General features: G+C 39.7%; 1 protein-coding gene across 1 annotated transcript; it reads right to left on the bottom strand.

Annotated features, from left to right (window-relative positions):
* Positions 1–2,097: 2,097 nt before the first annotated feature.
* On the bottom strand, positions 2,098–22,390 carry Slc5a7 (solute carrier family 5 member 7). The gene is made up of 8 exons (XM_038343983.1): positions 22,213–22,390; positions 18,986–19,099; positions 18,145–18,300; positions 12,980–13,128; positions 10,507–10,650; positions 6,850–7,003; positions 4,267–4,484; positions 2,098–2,727 (listed from the first exon to the last, which is right to left on the bottom strand). Exons 1-8 carry the CDS (start codon positions 22,388–22,390, stop codon positions 2,098–2,100), a joined length of 1,743 nt encoding a protein of 580 aa, XP_038199911.1.
* Between the last annotated feature and the right edge of the window lie 901 nt (positions 22,391–23,291).

Genomic DNA, 23,291 nt, shown 5'->3' with positions numbered 1-23,291 from the left:
TAATGTCTGTAAGAAGAGCATGCTTTGCTGTGGGCTCTGCAGTATGAGTAATGCTTCATGATGTGCGTAATGGAAGCACACAGCCCACCCATCTGAAGGGAGGACATATGATGCTGAGATGCTCAAAATTCATTCTTGTCTGTGTTGGGAGACCTGGTGGTTCTGAAATACCATGTTCCCCCAAAATGCACCCCTGTCATTAATATTTTTTTCATGTCAAATTTTCCTCTTTCTTTGTGTTTTCCTTGACTCTTTTCTCACCCCACATTTGAGAATCTCAGACTCCATACTGGCAAGCACTCCACTGGTACTAAATTGATTCTGAGAAAACCTGGTAGATGAAGGAATTGTCCGTTCTTTAAGTACACACATGATTCAATAAAGAGGCTCAAGTTTTGAAACAACAATGAAACATAGGACATTACAATATATAAAATCATTTCACTTTACATTCTGAAAACTACACTGGGATTTTAAGCCATGTTTTTAAACAAAGGATGTCCACCTGTTGATGCTTTGAAATAGTTCCACTTGCAAACTATAGAAAAGAATTCTAGGGCTCAGAGCACAAGGTTTGTTCTTGATGTCAAATATTACAGACAGGAGCAAAATTGCATTTAAGCATTGACCTCTTGAAAGTCATGTGCACACCAGATATTAAAAATGATGGCTTTTTTCTCTTCAGGACTTGTTTTTTCTTTTTGTTTTCTATTACATTTTGAAATTCAATATATACAATTGTGGATATCTGTCTGGTCCCTAAAACTGGCTTATGTAGAACAGGGCACAGAGTAGACCCTTAACTTTAAACTATTCTATTAATGAATGTCCACAAATGAGTGGGGCTTGTTTTTCAGTTTCTTGGTGAGTTGTTTCGGAACTGCTGGTAATAAACACACAGTGAACACATGCTATTGCAGCAATTGGCACCTGCAAAAGGGGTTAGACAATGGCCTTTATATATGGCTCAACTTTGCCTCCAATACTGACTTAGAAAATAAGCCAAGGCATTATATTTGTAAGGGGTGACACCACTTCATATACTAGAGCTAGAAATACGTGTTTCCTCTCCCCCATTCTTAATCTTCTTCTAAACTTATTGCTGTAATGCTGTCCAATAACCGTTCATGCTTTGCTTTGGATACTTTCTTTGAGCATAGAGCAATTGTTGACATCCTAAGAATTCAGTGCTTTCTTTCCATCCCAATGTGGGCCCTATTTTCCATCACTTACACATGAAAATGTCACTATTACATAAATTTTTGTTTGTGTTGTTTGTGCTTAGAATAATATATGATATCACTGAAAAAAAAAACAGATTGTGGGGCTGATGAGCCCTTACCTAGCATTTGCAAGGCCTTGCAATCAATCTCCAGCACCACCAAATAAATAAATAAAATCTGAAGAGAGAATGAGAAAAGAGAGAGGGAGAGGTAGGAAAGAGTGGGGGAAAATAAGGAAAAGAAAAAATGGAGAAGGGGCAGAGAGAGGGAGAAAAGAAGGGAGGGATGGATAGAGAGGGAGAGCATGTTCGTGCAGAAGAACAGGAAAGGCTAAGAGAGTGCACATTGAAAACTGACCAAGTGTCACATTCAGATCATGGGAAAGCAGGCTAATTTACACATGGAGAGAGGTGAACTGGTTAACTCACTGAATAATTTACAGTAGTGATTGAGAATAAACACAGTATATGTGTTGTAGTAATTAACCTAATGTCCAGTGCATTAGCCAGCAAAAATGATCAGAACCATTCAGACTGCTTTCCATGGGCTCGCTAATATATATTTCCTCTCTCCATAATAGAGATAAGTAATATCTGGCCATTTCTTTAGCTAGGACTTTATTCACTTTTATATGCCTAACAAAGCTATTCAAAATTAAAAGTGCTATGATGAGAAATAAAGCCATTGTTTTCACACTTGGTTCCTTCTCTCTGTGCAATTGCTATTCTTTTCTGAACTCGTCCATTATAACTTTTTATTTATGCAAAGCTTCCACCCCCAAATGTTTATATTTTAATGTTTGTTAGATATGTTCCAAACCTTCTTTCCAAGACCATCCTACAGCAACGCTCTGTTCTGTATAGGTTAGATGGGCTCATTGTACGTTGTCTTCAGTCCCAGATCCCTCTGGGCTGGAATCAACATCAAGAAGGGCCTCTTTGTTGGTGAAAGTTGAGCTGAGAGTTAGACTCTGTCGAGGCTTCACAGGTGCGAGTTCATTTAATTTGATGTTTTCATTTCTGACTAGAATAGTCTTGTCCATGTTCTCCTCACTGTGCCTCGAAACGACGGCATCAAATACATCTAGTTTCGGAGGCAAGGTTCCACTTTCAAATAGATATTTGGCTAGATAAGAAACACAAATGTTGGTCAAGAAGGAGGTAACCATGGAGAGAGTCTTAAAGGGGAATCTCTGGTTGTATATACCACTCTTGTCCATGTAATAACCAGGGTAGAAGATTAGGGGCTGCAAGTATAGATATGGCTCTCCTCCAGTAATTCTCAGGAAAAGGCCAAAGATGTAACCTGCAACAGCCCCGTAAGTGTTGGTTCCTTTGATGAAGAGTACGCAAAGCAGCTGTGGGAAGATGATGATGTAGACGAGGTCAGAACTCAGGTACCAGAGCCCATACACAGTCTTTGTCAGCAAGGCCATGGCTGTTGCGGATGCTCCAAACACAAACACAGTGATCCTCATGACCCACACGATTTCTTTGTCTGATGCCTGGGAGGAATCAATGCAGAGTCAACTTTACAAACAATGTGCTGGCTCTTTAAGAGACGAACAGGATAAATGTCTATGGTTTAACACTGATCTTATACAGTCCCCCATGTCCAAAGCTTGTGTAACCCATAGCAATTGGGTACAAGGGTTTCTTGTACCATATGAACGAAGTGACATCATGGACCCTTTCTCTGAAGTACCAGGGATAAGCTGAGAGGAGCTAGGATCAGATGTCACGCATAAAATAAGGCAAGGTAAGATCTCACCCACATGAGGCACTAACAGTACAGACACCCTTAAGGCTTATATCTGTAAGAGCCCTACCATTTTTAAAGGTAACTACTTTTTTGGTGCCTTAAATCAGGTGTTTCTAGGGGGAATTTCCTTGAAAAACAAACCTAATGGGCCATTTTAAAAAATTGCCTTTGTCGGTACATGTATGTGTGTGCAAATGCACATGCTACTGTGCATGTGAGGAGGTCAGAGGACAATCTACAATAGTCAGTTCTGACAATGCGGGTTCCACGGATGGAACTTGGGTCACCAAGCTTGGTGGCAAGTTCATTTTCTCTACTGAGCCATCTCATTGGTTCCAGTGAACTTATTTTGCTGACTATGGCCTAGGAAATGGGTGAGAATCCAAATTGTACATGATAGAAGAAAAGCTCTTGAGAGGGAGGGGTTCATTGTCCTTTAAGGACCACTGAAGCAAACTGGCCTAGAACCGTTTGGCTCTGTAAGGAAAATCAAATTGAACGGCTACTGTATGTTAAGGGTATCCTTTGGAAATCAAAGACCACAGCAATTGTTAGAAAAGTAGTGTGAAGTAGCTCACCTTGATTTATGGCTACCAGAACTCTCTAACATCCTAGAGTATTAAACCATATTAAATGCTTCTTAAAACGCTTGAAGATGCATTTGCTTTTGACAAAAAGACAAGAAATTTAAGCTAGTAATATGATAATCTCTTTGGAAATAGTTACTCTAATATGTTCCCTTTCATGTGAAAATGAGCAAGAATATGCATTGCTGTGATTCACTACATTTAAATATGTGTGTTTAGCCAATATAAGGGCTGGATTGCAATACAGACTCACTATGTATACACAGATTGATTATCCTTTATCCAAAATGCTTGAGAGCAGAAGTGTTTCATACCAAGAGGCGTTTATTTTTGTATTTTGGAATTTTACATGTTTCATAATAAGATACATAGAAATGAAACTCAAGTTTAAAACAGAAGCTAATTTACATTTCATAAGTACCCCGTAGGTAGGTATGGCAGGAAGGCGATTTGTAAGACGGTGTTTAGTAATTGTGTGAATGAAACAAGGTTTCTTAGCATGGGGCCTCCCACTTGTGACATATTGCTGGTTTTCAAAAAGTTTTGGATTTGGAAACTTTCCAAACTTACCGTAAGCATTTCAGCCTGCCATACTACATACAAAATCACACGCAATATCCAATAACACAGCGGATGCAGTGGCAATGATGAGAAAAGTAACGGCAGACGGTGACCGGCTGGAAGCCTGGACTTACATTTTGTCTGAAGGAAAGCTGGTAGATATTCCGAGCAAACATGGAACTTGCTGACAGGATAGAAGAGTCAGCAGAGGACATGACAGCGGCTGACACAGCACCAAGCCCAAAGAAAGAAATGTACGCCGGGCAGAGGTACTGTAGGACGATCGGGAGGATCATGTCTCCTTCCTCCTTGGCCTTGGGATCTGGAAACCCATAGGCAGTCTGGTTCCAGTCTGTGGGGCGGAAACAACGGTCACCACTGAGAGTCCCTGTGTGGTCTACTGAGGAGGGAAGTCCCTATGCTGGCCCTGTAAGATGGCTGACCTGCCTGGCTCCTGTGAGTGTTGCTAGCATTGAGGCTGAGTCACACCTGCTGGGCCCCTTGTGCGCAGTCGTGCATAAGCAGAATCTCAGACAACGAACTTTCCCTAAAGCAGACATTTCCTTCAGACCATTTGGAGTTAAGTGAAAGCCTAAAGTTCATTCTGCAAGGCCCAGGGACCTCTGCACACTAAGAGATCACAGCAGATTTTTTTTTCTTTTTTTTAGCACTCACCCTTTTCCTGAAGATCGTGTAACAGCCTTGGAGCTGCTTTTTTGCCAGTTTTCTTCTCAGCAATTCCATCTTACATAGGGTTTTCTTTAGGAGAAATAGGGGGCACATCACGCTAAGTACAGCCCCTTTTCATTCATGGAGTTCGGAATTTTTGGAGGTCTTTGAACTTGGTCTACTAAATGACTTGAAACATAAGTTTATCTTTGAATATCTAGCTTCGAATTTGTTATTTATTTGTGTGTATGTATGTGTGTGTATGTGTGTATACTTGTGTGCCCAAGCGTCAGTAGCACTCAAGTGCTACAGCATATGAATATGGAAGTCAAAAGACAATTTGGGGAAGTTAATTTGCTCTTTCCACCATGAGTTCCAAAGATGGCACTTGGGTTATCAAGTTCAGTGGCAAGTAATGTTACCCTTGGGGCATCTCACTGTCCTTGTGTTATGTGTTTGGTTGCAGTCTGTGTTGAAGGAGACAAGGGGCCTGGCTATATACATTAGTTAGCTTCTTTGATATTTGGTGGTCTCCTTGATGTAATGTCAGGACCAAGCAGTAGTGGTTTCCGTGGAGGCTGCCACTCCCCCACTTTCCATTACAGTCACCACTAAAGCCATGCTTATATGCTGAGGGCTAAAGCTGCAACTGAGAGGTTAAGTCACTAGAGATCATAACCAATAATGTACACTCAATCCTAGAAAACAGTAAGCCATGTGCTGGTTTTTGTTGCCTGGCTTACATGTGCATGCAAACACACACACAGGAGGTGGTGGATTGATCTGTCCTTGTGTAACAAACCATATTTTCTTTTTACAGAAGCAGACACCTTTGCCAAATGCTTTTATCATGCAGCTATTGTTTTATATATTGTGTATGAACATGGAAGGGGAAGATTATGCTGCAAATCATGATTTAAAACTCTGGTTTTAAAAACTAAAATATAAATAAACCAGAATAACTCAATAAATGGCATTACTTTTATAAGAGACAACAGGATGGGTATAAACCCTTTCTAATCTGTTTTAATTATCTGTACTTAGAGAATGTTCCTCAATATGGGTTAATACTATGTATTTTCATTCCACATGCTGAAAGCTGCCTCCTAATTCTACTAAAACAGCTGTAACTTAATTCTGAAGTTCATAAAATGCTCCACTGACCACAGATCTCACTTTCTGTCATTATTTTATGATCTTATGTTTATATCTCCCCTGGCTCTTTGAAACCCCAGTCCTTAAGGTGGTGTTATTGCTATTAGGCAGGGAGGTGAGTAGCATGCAAAGGTAGAGCCCTCCTGGCCATGGTCGGTGCCCTTACAGGAGTTCCTGCTTCCTCTGTCTACCATGGAAGAAACATAAGGAATGATCAAGTTCAAGAAAATTAAAGGCAAGACTTCAGAAATGTTGCATAGAGGCCAATAGGGAAATAAACATTTTATATTGCTCTTTTTTGTTGTCGTAGTTTTTAGTCTATATTAACCAATATATTTACTGCTTAGTTTCCGCAGGGAAAATAAATATCCCTCTTGGTTAGCAAACTATTGGAAATAAAAAAAAGGTAAAATCTCAAGTTCACAGTGATCCATGGAGATCAGGAGGACTGTCTCCTAAGCCAGTGGGTTGCAATTTCTGCTTCTCTCTGGCTCACCAGGGAGGCTGTAGAAAGTCTTCAGTGTCCACTTCTGCCATTTATAGTTAAACTCACCATGGAGTAGCCAAAATGGAGTGGTATTTTTATGTCCTACTGCTTACCTCAGGTTATACTGTGAGCATCACAGTTGATCTCCTGTTTGACAGAACGCAATTGCTAACATAACAAAGTTGTTTTTTTTTTTCCAAATGTTTCATCACTGAGTAAGCAACCAAAGCCAGGCAGAGATCATAGAATTAAAATTCCAACTGTTGAATGCTATAACAAAGGTATGGTAGTATCATGCAGAAAAAGTTAATTTCAGTGTAGGGCCAAGTGGGCTAATGAGGAAGAGAGATCAGCATTTAGGGATTTGGGACACCACCTTGTAAATTTGACAAAGGTGCAGGTTTACCTGTGGAGGCTCCAATGGCTCCTATGCAAATGGACGGTAGAGCCATTACCAGACACCCAAAAGCTGCCAGGAAGGACAGCACCTGAGCGTAGGTGGCTGAGGACGAAGAGAGAACCCTCTGGAAGTAGGCTTGCCATGGGATTCCACCCAGCATCTGCAGGAGAGCCCAGGGATTCAGAGTAAGCCAAACAAAGGAGGAGGCGAATGAAAGGGTTCTTTTCTAGGAGCTTTGTAACACCACACCAATCAGATGCATTTAGGATGCTTTTAGTGGAGTTGTGAAGTACGGAACACACTCCACAGACCACAAATCCCAACTGCGGCAACTGTGTTTGCTGAGTCCTGAGGTTTTGGCCACTTCCACATTTGCCAGTTTAAATTCGGATCTTCTGGGTAAAGGAATTGTATCACTATTGTGGTCTGGGTGAATTCACCGTACCATGAAAATGGAGTCAGCATAAATCTAGTTAGTGTCCTTTTTAATAAAACAAACAAAAGAGCAATAAAAAAAAACTTAAGGGAGGTTGATTGCCTTTTCTACCAAATAAGGATGCCGCAAGAATGTGCTATCTGTGAAAGACCAGCCCACACCAAACACAGTCTGCCAGTGCCCCAACCCTGGGCTTCATAGTCAGACATGAAAAACAAGTTTTGTTGGTTCTAAGATATTTAAGTCATGCTAGCTTCTTAAACTACCCAGAGGATATCAGTCCTACCTGTAACTGTAGGTTTACCTATTATATATTTATGTATTTATTTATTTATATACTTACTTTTGATTTTTTTGAGACAAGGTTTCTCTGTGTAGCCCTGACTGTCCTGGAACTCACTCTGTAGGCCAGGCTGACCTTGAACTCACAGAGATCCACCTGCCTCTGCTTCCCTAGTGCTGGAATTAAAGGTATGTGCCACTGCTGCCCAGCTAATAGTGATTTATTTAAAAAGATATTGGATTCCTTGCATTATTTCCTTTTTGACTACACTAGACGGTCTTTCCTTTTCCTTAATTTACCTGTTCTTTGCTTCCTTAAAATTATCCAGAAGTCTTCAGTTTATATTGGGACAGAAACTCCAACCATCACAAAAAACCTTAGGGGAAGGTTGAAGTGGGGGAGGGGAGAGGCAGGAAGGGGAGCAGAGAAAAATTCAGAGCTCAATAAAAATCAATAAAAATTTTTTCATTGAAGACACAGAATAAAAAGATTGATGGCATTGAGCTGCAGTATAATTGTCTACAAGGCATCTGCATGAAAACAAAACTAAGAAGCAATTATTTGGGCTTGAGAGAAAAAGAGATAAGTGGATGCCTATGTATCCATCAATAAAGTCTGCAGGGATGACATCTGAGTGGGGCATATAGGAAGATGAGCGTCCCGTGAAGAGATATGAATATGAAACAAGTAAAAACACCATCGGACCACTGCATACAGCACCATAATGCCCAGACACTGTGGGAAAACTGCATATAAGATATTAGTGGAGTTCAAGGTATGGAGTATTGTCAGAGAGAAACTTGGGACATCATTGACTTTCCCCTGAAGTATTGATACTTCTCTTGCTGTCAGACAGGTAGAAAGTTAGTATTCAGTATGTAGTATCTGAATGAGGGAATAGATGAAGGAGCTTCCTATGACACCTTGAGTCTTTCTTTCCTTTAGGGATTTAACTCTAGCATGGCTGTCTTATTTCTCTTTACTTTGTCTCACCAAGCACAGTTCCTGATATACTAAATCCAAAATAATTGTCCTTCCCGTAAAATTCATACGTATTCAGAAGTCAAAACAAATACTTAAAAACAAATTCCAAAATACATAATTCAATTTTTAAAAATCCATATTCTTTTTAAATTTGTTTTTATGTATACAGTGTGCAGTCTATGTTTTGCCTGCATACCAGAAGAGGGCATCAGATCTCATTACGGATGGTCATGAGCTGCCATGTGGTTGTTGGAAACTGAACTCAGGACCTCTGGAAGAGCAGTTAGTGCTCTTCACCTCTGAGTCATCTCCAACCCATATCTCTAATCTTCCAAAAACATTTTTCTTTCTTTCTACACCTATACATTAGTATGTCATTAGTATTCCATGCCCATGTTATATGAATTTATGTACTCTTAGAAACATTAGAACCATCCTGAACATCCATAGTTTATAAGTAAAGTAAAATCTACCTATGCTTTCTAAAAGATAAGTTTATATGCTGCAAACCTGACCCCAGTTTGATGGTATTTGGAACTAAATTGAGTTTTGGGAGGCATATTCAGGTGAAAAGAGTGAAGTTATTCCAAAAGAGTTTGGTGACCTTTGAATTATATACTTATTCTTTACAACATGGGAAGACATAGTGAGAAGTTAGTAGCCTAGAACCTGAGAAGAATCCTCGACAGAACCTACCTATGTTGGCTGTCTGACTTCAGACTCTATTACTAGAGTATTGAAAAGTAAATTTCTATAAGTGGTACTTTGTTGTGGTAGCCCTTATTGCTGAATACAGAGTGCATTTTGGAAAAATGAGTGTAGAATAACAATATGGAAACAAGGTAAGAAGGCTTTAGGTCTAATGTAGAGCTAATTAGGGGTGGTGGGGCTGACAAAGGTTTCCAGTGCCATTAGCAGAGCTTAGGAATCATGTTAGCATAGAGATGTATGGAAAACAACCAGAAGGTCATAGACCATTTGCATTCCAATCCAAAGTTTACTTCTATGGTTTCAACTTCCACTCAACATATGATATTTGTTTCCTACTTGTCAAACAATTGAGATCATGGGTATATATCACAGGTATAATGTTTTATTTATGAGGACTTCAATGTGGTACGGGGCAAAGGACCATGCGATTGTGATGCTCTGTTTTAATTCCTAGCTCAGGCACATTTTGATAGACAAGTTGCCCGCTTCTGTTTCTCATCTTCTCTATGTAGCTATAAACACAGCAGCAGGCAGATGTCATTTTACACCTCACTCTTTATATTCATAATCACAAAGTATCCCAGGAAAAAGAAAGCCAAGGGATTTCTTCTCTAGCCTTAGTAGAGAAGATTCTATTGGAAACATACTTTCCCCACGTTTTCCTGCCTTTTCCAGGGGAATTCTTTACCAGAAAAGACACACCCAACTTGAGTGTTGAAGAGATGTTCATTTTCAGTAAAGTGCCACACACATAAACTCATAAAATATTATCAGTCCTCTACAAAGGAAAAAAATAACTGATTTCCTCTCTACTGTCTACAAGAAATTACCAGTTTCTTGCCTTGAAATTCAATGCAATGTGTTATTTTCACACATAATCTCCTTAGTTAGCAGATTCATAAAATCTGGTAGGATTTACATGGTTCTTCCCTCTTCCTCGGCCTGCACTCTGCCATCATTTCCCCTATGCCCTTCTCTGACAGGGCTGTCATACCAGGGTTCCTTGTGTTTCAAGCTCCCTCTGTCTCTTTGAGGACTCCTCCTCTGGAACCACTTCCTAGTGATGCTTCCCAACTTACCTCATGCACTGAGAGCCAAGGCATGTGGCTCCAGCCTTCCAAGACAGGAGTCAATTCAGATATGGCCATGCATCGGCAGGTGAAGCTTAGAACAGACATGTGAAATCTTGAACATGTCTTTCATTTTATGAACAATTAGATCACATTTCTCAGATCACAGTGTCACTTACCAACAACAGAAAATTGTCAAGCCAGGTGTAAACTTCAATTGGTTCAATGCTTCCCAGCCAGGGACTCTGGTATTTGGCATGCACAGCGGTGAATCCAATGTCGGTGACTGCAGGATGTGACAGGGCAAAGGGGACACTGATCCACTGGAACAAAGAGTGACATTGGAGCATTGGCTATGAGCTTAACTGTCCTGGACAAGTCCTGGTCCCAGTTCATCTTTCTCAGAACCGGCACAGCTTGATAGCTGCTCTTTCTCTGACAGAGAAAGGCCTGAAATTATGTTTTCTATAGGATACCATGGAACACAAATTTAGAAAGAAGATAAAAAAACACATTGACCACTCATGTGTTTGACTGTATAGAATCGTATAAACCATAGAAGCAATCAACTTATTTGTGAAAAAAATCCATCTCACAGAACAAAAATAACCAAACAAACACAATTCTGCATGCTTTGTTGCTGAGCAGTAGCATGTGGTAGGGCCTGTGGGTTATGAGCATTTTCGGCTTATACTGATTTCACTACACATAGCCTGCCATAAGCTGAATAGAGTCTGTGTGCTTCTTGTCTCATTTCTCCCAACTTCTTCAGCTCTGCCCTTCTCTGTCAGTATATGGGCACATCCTTGAATCATCTCTTTCCTGATCATATTAATGAATGAATATCTTTGACCATTTCACAGAAAACAGAAGTATGTAGTAGTGTGAGTATGTGTTTGTGTGTGCTCAGATTTGCTGGGCAACAAGGTTTGCTGGTAGAGGAGCGGCTTCTGAAAATAAGAGGCAAAAACTCAAGAAGAAAACCTTCAGCTTCAAGCTAAACGATTTTAACCCATAATTATGTAGTATTCCTTAGTGAATAATGCACACATGATCTAATTTAACTTAGGAATAAAAGACTAGTCAACATCCATAACTTATCCACTTAGTTATGTTTTATGGCCCAAAAATTTCCAATATATATCCCAACATAAGTTTGCCCTTCTCTTCCTATGCCAACACAATTGATTCATGAGTCTGTGTGTCTTAAGTTCTGGTCTCATGCAAAGCAGTGACGCAGGATATACATCATTGGTAGATAGATTCATTCCCCTGAGGTTGGGCTTCTTGGGATAACAAACTCATCAATTATGAGAGCTTCCCTCACCACACTGACCTCACCTCTGACACTCCCCGGGAAGTGTCTTTGTGTTCTCAGCTTCCTTTATGGATGGCCATGATGATGCTGAGTAAGAAGCAGAATTAGTTTGGGCAATTTAAAAATAAAAAACCCAAGAATTTGTGAGAAAATTAAATATTCTCAATTTAATTTTAAAATGTGTGAATAACATCTTACAACACATACAATGTCTAAAAGAAGAAGGGGAAATGCGGTTTTTGTGACTGCATATGAATTAGTATTTACAGTGTAAGTCAGCTTGCAGTCAATGTATTCCTCCGGGACATTATTACTGATGATGCAAAGTCACATTAAAAAGTTATGGGAGTCATTTTTCATCTCCAAACATGGAAGGTAAAAGGTAAAATAGTCAGTGGAGATTTTTACTATAAGAAAAGCAATTAAGAGAAAAGAAAAGAAAATCAAGGATATTTTGATTCTGATTGGGAAAATGAGTACATACGCTTTCTCTGTGGCTCAGCACAAGGACAGTGGGCATGATGCTTGCATTTAACGAGACTGTGCACATGGACCCAGGTCAGCCCTTGACGCAGAACGGACACACATTTCTAGTTACATGCCTTTTATATGAATTAGGTCTTGTATACTGTCATAAATGGAACTGTTGCTTTGCATTTTAAGACTTGAAGATATAAAGCTTAAAAAGCAGACAAGGATAAACTTAATAAGCCCAGAAGTACTTTCGCTGGCATCCTAATACTGCTCATTCTTCACAGTGATAGGATTCCTTACTTAATAAGACATGCGTGTGGTCTAATTTACAGAGGAATACAAAAAATAGTAAATCTTGCTAATACTCTATGTAAGTAAACCCCTCATTTTCAGATGCCTGCCACAGCATCTATGTCCTGTCAGTCTCCCTGTGGTAAATAACAGAAAAGAAGAAGAAGTAGTTGGCCCATATTAGCAACGAATTAATTTTTCGCAAGGGATGAAAGTGTTACCACTGAATACTAAAGAGGCTCACAAGTACGCCTGATCCAAACTAACATGGGTGGAGAGCAGAACCCAGGTAATTGTAGGTGTTAGAGTTAGGGCATACCTATCTGTCAAACGCTAACAAAAATAACCAGGGGTTTGATCTAACAAGTGCATAGAAAAAAAATTAGTATTTCAGATAGCATTAAATCTACTGTGTATTTTTCATGATAGAAAAATCATATATTCATACTGATTTTTTTCTGAGTTATGTTAAATATTATATTTTAGAAAGAAACGAGGAAGGCAAGCAGGAAGGAGGGAGGAAGGGAAGGAGAAAGAAAAAGATAAAATATGAGGGCGGGGTCACTTACCAGGCCTATGAAAATGCAGAACAGTTGAACGACATCAGTATATGCCACAGAGTAGAGCCCGCCCACTAGGGTGTAAAGGATGGCAATGAGGGCAGAGACAATGACTGATGCATTCACATCCACATCAATGATCACGCTGATGGTGGCCCCTAGAAGAAAATGAGCAGGTAGCTCAGTGGTCAGGGAAGACAGGTGACTCTGCTTCCAAAGTGAAGTCACAGTAGGTATGTCCCAAGGGCTTGTAAGGTGTACAGGATGACAGCCGGGGGAAAGAACTGCTGTGTTAATTCTATGTCTTAATAAACTATGCATCTCTCTACATATAGCAGGATATACTTGAAGTTGGTGTTTCACTAGACAGTCTATGCAAGACATATCTGAAACACATTGCAACAGAGCAACTAGAAATATGGATAAACATAACTCCATTCCCAGAACTTGTAATACTTTGACTATATAAAATTCTGACAATTAAACATGCATAGCAGCCTTCCTTACATCCACAAGAAGTCTTTCTGAGAGGCATGAACACTCATTTCCATAATTTGCGATGAATATTTATTTCCATTTTGCTGTCTGCTAGCCCAGAATAATGCACAAACCTTACGAGATACCAAAGAATGGAGTCAAACTTACAGGGGAAAATAATAAAATTGGTAAATGTGATTATTAATTTTTTTCAAAGTCTCCATAGATCTCGTTAAATTGTTTAGTTGGTAAGCATGTGGCTTCTACCCATAACATACTGAAGAATCTTGGCTTTGAGAAATCATAGTTTTGGGACTGGAGAGATGGAGCAGTGGTTAAAAGCACGTATTGTTCTTGCAGAGGACCATAATTCAGTTCATAGCACCCAAATGGTGGCTCACAACCATCTACATCTCCAGGTCCAGGAGACCTGACAATCTCTTCTGACCTCCATCAGCATCAGGCACACAATGCACATACATCCATGTAGGCAAAATATTCAAACACACAAAACAAACAAATCTAAAAGAAAAAAGAGAAAATGATTGTTTGAGTAGCTTTCATCTTCAATATTTGTTTTTGTTTTCTTTCCTCACGGCATTGCTTTTGTTGCCCGTTTTCCCACTGAGAATTTTGTGAATGGGCAGTATGGAACACTGCTCCCTCTTCCTACTCCTCAACAGGCATGCTCATAGTGTATCCCACCTACCAGGGAGAAACATCCATTATTTAAAGGGCAACTCAGGCTGTTCTAAAACAAAAATACAAAATACTTTTTTTAGCTTTGACTACATTAATAGAACGATTTCCTTGAATAAAAAGAGCAATATAATAAAGAGTTATGGTCCAAACATTCAAGAGGTCACTTATTTATCAGGGTTTTAAATATATGATAGAATTAATGTATAGACAGGGTACTTTTTCTTTTCCAAAAGTTGTTTTTTCATGTTGGAGTTTTAGTTACAAATTTTTGTCATTCTTTTGGTGGTGTTTTCTGTAAATTTCATAAAGTTTACAGTTTAATTATAGGCAAAGATCACAGCAATAGTCTTTGGAAATACTATTTTGGTTGAAACTCAGTGACTTTGGAGCGGTCACCTGTCTTTCTATCACAATATACTTCGGTTGCATTTTTTCCTGAAAATACTTTCTATATGATTATGTTGATTGTAGTGAGGAAAGCTGCATCTCTCGACCTGCTGGTGTAAAGTTATAAAACAAGTCGATGAATTTAGCTACTACAAATACAAGCACACATTTAATTCATGCAGCCTAAGGTGTCATCAACAGTTTGATTTATTCCAGACTGAAAATGATAATCAGACATAGCCTGGCAACAACAGGCTGCCATTAACTGGTATTGACTGGTATTGGCTGATATCACAGTTCAGTGTGATTCAACAACTTGATGTCAAGTGTGAGGACACAGTAAGCAAGGGAAAAGATGTAGTAGAAGCCACAGGTCCCAGAGGACTTTGGGGATGTCAGTGTTACCCATTCACTGACTGCTGGATGGCACCATGAGACAGCACGTTTTCTTTAATACAGTGGACAAACCATGAGAAGGATAAATGCTCAAGCCACGTCTGCAAGAGGTTATTCCGGAAAGAAAAGTGAGAACGGAGCAGACAAAGAAGAGATGGTGTGGATGAAATCTATGAATAACACTGTCCTCCAGGGGCTCTGTGAAGCTGCTCCCACCTGGAACGTACACGGAGAACAATCTCTTCTGTAGTTGTATTACCTTAAATAAATGTCTGTTGTAATTACAAGAAAAGATTCTCCTGTTTTTATTCCCCATGCTCATCCATGCTAGGTGACAATGAACACAAATAGAGTTTGTACTGGTTCTTAAGTGTCCCAAGATTATTTCTTACAAGCACTACTTTTGTAATATATCCAGTAATTATAATCAAAGAATAAAGACAATAACTTTATCATAGACATGGGCTTCTAGAGCATAGCTTTCTACCAAGGGCAACAGTGTGTGTGCAGATATTTGTTGCTTGTAGTATATGTGTGCATGTGTTACTTTGCATGTGTGTTTATACCGAGAGACTGTTCACACTTTTCCATATACGTGAACGATATATGCGGACATAGGCAAATATTAGCAGAAATAATTCTATTGCAGTACAGAGTTTATCCACTGTATTTTGTATTTGTAAAATGCCGTAGAAGCTTCAGCTCATTAGTTCTATTCACCTTTCAGAACTATTATTTGGGAGGTTTATTCAGTCAGAGTGAGCATTTTGTATTTTGTTGTCTAGCCCACTCCTTTCTGCCATACCTCGGCAGGTAGTCTGTTCTTAAACCCGAAATTCCCAGTGTCAAAACATGTGGCAAGCAAACTCCCCTTGTTTCTCCACTAATGAGAGCGAGGTTGGGGAGACTGTTCTTTTTGAACATTGTGTCATTAGGTTCTAAGCTGAGGACTGCTATCCAGCACAGGGGCGTGGCATTTTCCACTGAGTGACTGGTGTCTTTTATGAACTTGCAAATTGTCTTCCTTTCCTCACTTCTTTCCTTCCATAGTCAGCAACCAAAACCATGACCTTAGATTATAGAGGGATTTGTGAGGTGAAGGAGACAAAGTTGGTGTGATCCAATTTCAGATAGTACAGAGGCTACCTAAGATAATACTGGAACCAGGAGACAAGCTGGTCTAGCATATATAAAATGGGAGGAAACTCCTTTTGTTCTAACCACCTAGCACCTGGCTGTAGACTTAAGCCTTGCTCTTTCATTTGGAGAAGAGGTAGGGAATGCTGTGTAGGAGGGGGCCTGGATGTGGCCTCCTGACCCATTGAAGAGGGCTCTGGGAGGCCATCTCTGCAGCTGTTCCCCAGCTCCACATGCACTGGGCTGGGACAAGCCTGCCTTTGATCTAAAGGAAGCTGACTGAGACTGGAGATCTTCCACAGTCCCACTGGAAACACTAGAGATGAGTCCATAGACACCCCGACAACTGGATTTGTAAAGTGCCAGAGGCAAGATGGAAGAGTCACAGTTCTGGAGGAGACATGACACAGGGGCATGAGGAGAAGAGAACAGCAAAGGCTCTGTCATGTCTACAGATTCTGTGGAAGTTTTGGCTCTTTAGAAGAAAAGAGTATGGAGCCTGAATTTACAAGGAGTTGGCTACCAGAGAAGGGCAGACCTGCAAGCAGGGAGAGCCCTGCGCCGACTCCAGGAAAGTCTGGCTGAGGCAAGCAAGAGGGAGAGGTGCCGAGGTGGGGAGGATGATCAGCAAGCAATCCGGAGGACTGGACAGTGAAGAACGGTCCTAGAGCTGATGAGACTGACAGAATGAAGGCGGCAGAATGCAAATGATGCGGCACATAGCTTCTCCAGGGTCTGCATCTCCAGGGTCTGCATCGCGGCAGCCTTACTGGGGCCATTCACGTTTCAGCAACTGGTCACGGTTGTTTTCCCTTGGAAACCTACACCTTCAGGAGTAGATATGGGTGAAGAGAGGCTGGGGATTGGACACCTTCCACGACTTAACCAAAACCCACGTAAACTTGTGAGGGAATCCTTGCTGTGTACTGCCATTCTCATTTTCACCACTGACTAGCCATTGCATTATGCTTTCACAAGGACTTATGTCGGCATGTCAAGGTAGACGGTTCTGATGAAAGCCTGCCTGTTCTGCCCGCAGGCTGCAAGATCCCATTTCTCTGCAAATGTTGTTTACGGTTGGAACTCACACATGGTTTTATGTTTGCTTTTAATAGGGCATATCTTACATAACAATATTACTTCCTTGAAAAGTCCTTATAGAATTTAGGTTTGCCTGTGTTTATCAATCTCAGCATAGCAATCATCAGAAAAGAAAACCGGAAGAGATAATTTCACAGAAGTGAGAACAGTTACTGGGGATGAATAAAGGCAAAAATAATTTGTTTAGATTTATTTCCCCCTTAATTGTCCTCCTGGACAATTTTTTTTAAAAAAAATCTCATCCAAATTGTATCATTTAGTTATGCTTAATTAACTTCATTAAGTTGTGCTCAATTCAAGGAAGTCAGGACCATGAGGGGTTGGTTCACCCACTGAGACAGTGTGCCTGATCTAATGGGAGCTCACCAAATCCAGCTAGACTGGGACTGAAAGAGCATGGGATCAAACTGGACCCTCTGAATGTGGGTGACAATTGGGGCAGACTGAGAAGCCAATGATAATGGCACTGAGATTTGTCTTTACTGCATGTACTGGCTTTTTGGGATCCTAGTCTATTTGGATGCATACCTTCCTAAGTCTGGATGTACAGGGGAGAGCTTTGGAGTTCCCACAGGGCAGGGTACCTTGCCCCTGTCAGGACTGGAGGGGAAGGGGGGAAGGTATGTGGGGGAGTGGGAGGGAAGTAGGAGGAGGGGAGGAAGTGGAAATTTTGATTGGTATTATTTATAAAGTAATAAAAAAGTTGTGCTCAATTGTGTTTTAAATCATAAATACCTGACAAGAGCAACTCATGAACTTTGTAACTCATGGTCACACTGTAATGTTGTGATTCAGGTTCAAAATAAATGAAGCTGAGTCCAGGTTTCACCTCTACAGCCATACCTTGCTAAGCATAGAGATTTTATAGGAGTAAATATGGATCTTGACATGGTTTTAAAGATTTTTTTTTAAAGAGTCCAAACCCTAAGTTCAGGAGTTGGAGATTCAGTAGAACCATCTTCTTTAGTTCTTACCTAATGCAGAGAAAATTGCTGCGGCCCAGAACATCTCTCCCATCAGTGCAGGAATGAACAGCAGCCCACCCATGCGCTTTCCATAGATCTGTTGAAATGGGTCTAGCATGGTCACATATCCCTTGGAACGCATAGGTTTTGCAAAGAACAGACCACCTAAAACAAATCAAACAAGTGCTCGTGAGAACAAAGTCGTGATAGATACCTTTTTACTATGTATCTTTCTTCCCCCAGGAAAATGAATTTTTAAGATATCTATATGTACTAAGAATCCCAATTTACATGTCCTATGAATGTGGTACTAAGGTAAATTCTGTAGTACATCTAACAGTGCTGTGTCCAGTGGGTAATAAGGGCATGTGAATTGGAAGACATGGACCAGGACAGTGTGCATTAGAAGACTTCGATGCATTTCTGTCACACAATCCAACATTTAGACACTTTGAGTAAGCAAAACTCCAATAAAAGCATTTTTTATGTAGTAAAATGAGGAACTCTCATATAATATTGAAACGTTTAATAGTTTCACTTACCCAAAGGAACAAAGGGACAATAGGGCTGATTAGGTTTTAATGATATAGCCATACTACTTTTTGAAGGAAATAAATCACAGTTGTTTAAGAAATTCACTGTTCTAGTGGCCACAGGTTCAAAGAGGTTTTTTTCCACAGTGCATAACCAGGAGATTAATAATCTAAGCTGTGGTGTTCTGCTACATAACAATTTCTGGTAATTGCTACTTAGAAATTTCCCCCACAATCGTTGCTCATGTCATTTGACTTATTATTTATACTTTATTCTGAGAACTGTGTGAGTCACTGGGATCTCAACACCCACTCACCTAAGATCAGACTCAGAGAATATCCTATGGGTGCCTGAGCCCATGCAAGGCCACAGCCTGGGCCATAAACTGCTTCAGCTGTCCCATTGATGTAACCTCCGCCAACCCAGGTGGCTGAAATAGAACCAACAGTTGGGTTATACACTCTCTTCACCTGCTGTGCCCCGGGCCTAACCACCCAACACAGTGGCCACTGGTTTCAGGCGGCCGTATAAGCTCTGCAATGCAGTATTCCTACAGGTAGGTCTTTTTTCAGATATATATAAAAGTTCTGTAGCACAATTACTAAATGAGAGCAGTTAAAGAACCAAAGAAAGCTGGCTTGGGCTAAGGAAACTCGAGCCAATTTTCCTCATAACAAATTTGATTATTTTTTTTTCAAAATAATATTTTCTTAATTCTTTGAGAATTTAATATGATGAATTTTTATCATATTCAGCCATAATACTGTCCCTTAATATTTCCCAGAACCATACTTTATTCTTACTGGAAAAAAAATCAAAGTCAACGGAACTCTAAGGTTTTGTAGTTTATGTATTTCTACGAGTATAACAGAAAGATTCAAAGTGATCGCTGTGCACAATGTATGTGGAATGATGAAGATCTCAGGCTCTTAATACTCTTATCAGACAGGAGACTGACCATCCCATAAAGAATGCAATGTAGAAGAATATATCTCTATGTATAGAAATCCTGACTATACCACTAAGATGTGATTAACTGTTTTCTTGGGGGAATTTATCCCCCTTTGAATCCAACAGGCAAAAACGAGTGTGTTGGGACTAAGGCTGTGTGTGTGTGTGTGTGTGTGTGTATGTGTGTGTGTGTGTGTGTGTAAAACAGCAATTAAAGAAAAAAGAGCCTTGAATTTCAAAGAGAACATGGAGGAGGGCATGAGAATATTTGGAGTCAGGAAAGGGAAGGGAAAAATGATATAATTGTACAATTTCATCACAACCTCAAAAATAAAAGAAAAAAATTAACATAAGAAGACTTTCCTGATTAAGAAATTTTAGGCACATTTAATGGGAAATTTAGGTACTGAATCCTGAAGTGGGCAGGAAATGTGGAGTAGCCACTCCCATCTTCACACAAGCTTTTACACCTGGTGTACAGACAACCAAACACTGCCGTTCATTGATTTTCACATTCTAAATCCTGTTGAAATTTTAGAGCTTTTCTTCTTTACCCAGCACACTGAGTACTTAACGAGGATCGGAAGAAATCTATGCTTACATGGTTCAGAACTTGAGACTTCATCTTTGAGCTAAAATGGCTGAAACCAATAACATGCCAGCGATACCTGGCGCAGAATGAAAATGGCTCCCTGATCTTACAGCACAAAGCTTCTTAGCAATTGCGTTTGACTGCGTGGCTTTGCAGTCCCTCGTCCAAAAATCAAATCTGTGGGTGGTTGCATTTATTATGATACAGAACTGAAAACTTCGTTATTTACTATGACTAAAAGCAGCCTTTCCATTTGTTATTGATTTAGTCTTTTCTGGGCCACAATTCATTCCCCACATTTACATACATTTGTGTCAAATAATGAGCAAGAACACAAATTCTTTTAAAGTATATATTTTAAAAGAATCTACATTTCACTCTCTATTTCTTATGAAATGCATGGAAGCAGCCTGAATCTAGTGAGGCTTAAATAATATGGTTCAGATTTTAAATGAATGGTCATATTGACAAGGGTCTTCTGAGCTTGGAGAAAAGACTGCTACCACATCAACTAGACTATGATAATACTTTATAAGAAACAGTCTCAATTTGACTATTTTTTATATACTTTAATGGTGTGCCATGTTTTAAAAAATCTGCATGTGATGAAAGAATGTATTCTACAACAATGCATGACTATAAGAAATAGATTATTATAGAGTAGCGGAATATTATAATAATCAGCAAAGAATAAAATGCTTGGACAGTCAGCAGCTCATTTTTTCTTGTGACTTTTGGGAAACAACATGTTTTTTTTTTTTTTTAAAGAGATGTAGTACATCAGTGAGAGAGCTGCACCCAGCACAGCATGGAGGATCCTGATTGTGGTCAACCAGACTTGGCCCTGATCTTTGCTAACTAATCAACTCTGGAGAGTCCCTTAATTCTGCAACCCTTTTACAGTGCCTGCTGTAAAGAGCACAGGAATCCATCTAAACTATGTAACTGAACGTCTGAATTCACAATGGAAATACTTGGCAAATAAGAATCTACGTCCATACAGGATACTGTAGATTTCAGACAACCAAAATGAGGGCTTTCAGAACATGGAAACCATCTTCACAGCATAGTTAGGTTCCTAGCTGACACAAAGTATGAATTGTCTTTCAATAGCATTTCTGTACAAAAATGGATATTTCATTTGGATACATTTTTTAGTAAGATATTTTTCTAATGAGGTGTCAAGAGTTCCAGCTAGAGTAGATTATATTGCAGGTGTTTGTTAAATATTCACTAAACAAGGCCCAGACATAAGTGCTGCCAATCATTTATGAATTTATAGTTTTCACAATTATGTTCAGTGACCACGACAAATATGAAAAAACCAAAGAAATGACTCTGAGATCAAAGGAAGAAAGATCAAGGGCCTCTCCTAACACAAAGAAAATTGCAAAGGAAGAGAAATGCAGATGCTGGCCAGGGGATTCCTTTGAGGACACACCCTGATTTTTTTCCTTTTTATATGAAGGATCCTTGAAACCTTTCTTTTCTCATTGTAAATAGTTTCCTTTCAGGAAAATGGTTATTAAATGAGAAGGTAGGCTTCTAACAGACATTAGTTAGACTAGAATTGTAGTGTCTACAAAATGACTTGTTAGAGCTAAACGATCACAACTAGTTCATTTATCATTTAAGAGAACTCAATCACAACCCCACGCTTGTATTAATGGGTGCATGGAGACACCATGGTATTAAGTCACAGATTCACAACTTGAAAGATTATGGCTTTGCTTTCCTGCACCCCTCTGTTTTCACCGCTGCCCCCACCAACCAAGCAAGAAAGGCTGTATTTGCCTCACTAATATTTAATTTAGTGATTTATTGTAAATTCATCTTTTCCAAGTACTATTGGGATTAAACCATTTTCTTTCAAATTAAATATGAAACTACTTTAAACCGTACAAGTAGTGGGCTAAGAGAACTCCAAAGGACAAGCAGCAACGTCTGTCTTCTCACTCAGAGCACAAGCCAGCATGAGAAGGAAGCATGGGAACACCTACCTGTCATGGTAAAGCCACCGACCAACAAACCAATATCACGACCCCCGACTATGATGGCTTCGCTGCGCTCTTCTGCATTGCCGCTGTTTTTGGTTTTCCATGCAGCCCATATTCCAACCAGAAATATAATGAGGTAGAACAGGATGATAGCTACCAGTCCTTCTACATGAAAAGCCATTTTTATTTAAGGTAAGGAGCAGATTCTTCCACAGTGGGCTACTTCATCAAGCCTTCTGCAGAAAATACAGCAATGCATTATTAAGCAGCCAAGCACTGTGCCTACACAGGCTGCCAAGAATAAGCAGCTGGCTCCAGCCATTCCTTTAAAAAAAAAAAAAAGCTTGCATTGAAATTCCCATGAAACTAGTCTTAGCCAACAAGTGTCCAGTAGACTGATCTGCTTCTATTTATCAAGTTAATGTTTGGAATTTTGAAGAAGCAGGAAAAAAGGGTGAACACAAATACAATTATAATATTTTTATTTTCATAAATTCTTTCAAGTTAAAATCAAGTCTCATTTGTATTTTATCTCAGGTCTTCTGTCAACAGATTGCTTGCAATGATTATGCCTGTATTTGTCCTTTGAAACAAAATCGATATTTTATAACTTTATTAATTTGTGTCCTAAAGAAATACTCCAAGAACATTCACGTGTGTGTGTGTGTGTGTGTGTGTGTGTGTGTGTGTTCATTATTCATCCTCTACTTATCCTTTCAGAGGACTTCAGAAAACAGGTCCAAAAGTGACCCGACGTGCTGGTGTGTGTGTGTGTTGGGGGAGGACTAGAAAAATCCATTTAAAATGCATCGCCTGTGTTTTAATTTACTGTAATAACTAAGTATGCTTTCGTTGTTTAAATGATGACCCTCGACTGTCTCAATCTTCCTTTGTCCTTAGTTTATAGCATGCCCCCACCCATCCTCCCGCCGCCCCTTCCTGGTCTCTATGAGAAAAGAATTTTAAATAAAGTAATGTATAAACCACAGTCACGGAAACGAAGAGCGAAACGGAGAGGACTGCTGTCAAGTTCTGAATTAAAGCTTCATCTTACGGAATTCTTGTTCTTTCATCCCGCGCAC

Source organism: Arvicola amphibius, chromosome 9, assembly GCF_903992535.2.
Source record: "Arvicola amphibius chromosome 9, mArvAmp1.2, whole genome shotgun sequence".
Taxonomy (NCBI): Eukaryota; Metazoa; Chordata; class Mammalia; order Rodentia; family Cricetidae; genus Arvicola; species Arvicola amphibius.
This window is presented reverse-complemented; position numbering and strand designations above follow the sequence as displayed.

What these genes read in the sequence shown, in the direction of transcription:
- Slc5a7 (XM_038343983.1), bottom strand. Translation starts at nt 22,390, where the DNA reads ATGGCTTTTCATGTAGAAGGACTGGTAGCTATCATCCTGTTCTACCTC. An exon ending in TCTGCATTTTCATAGGCCTG is followed by an intron (nt 10,651 to 12,979) that starts GTAAGTGACCCC and finishes TCTTTGTTCCAG; the next exon opens with TGGATCAGTGTCCCCTTTGC. An exon ending in AGCTTTCCTTCAGACAAAAT is followed by an intron (nt 2,728 to 4,266) that starts GTAAGTCCAGGC and finishes GATTCCTCCCAG; the next exon opens with GCATCAGACAAAGAAATCGT.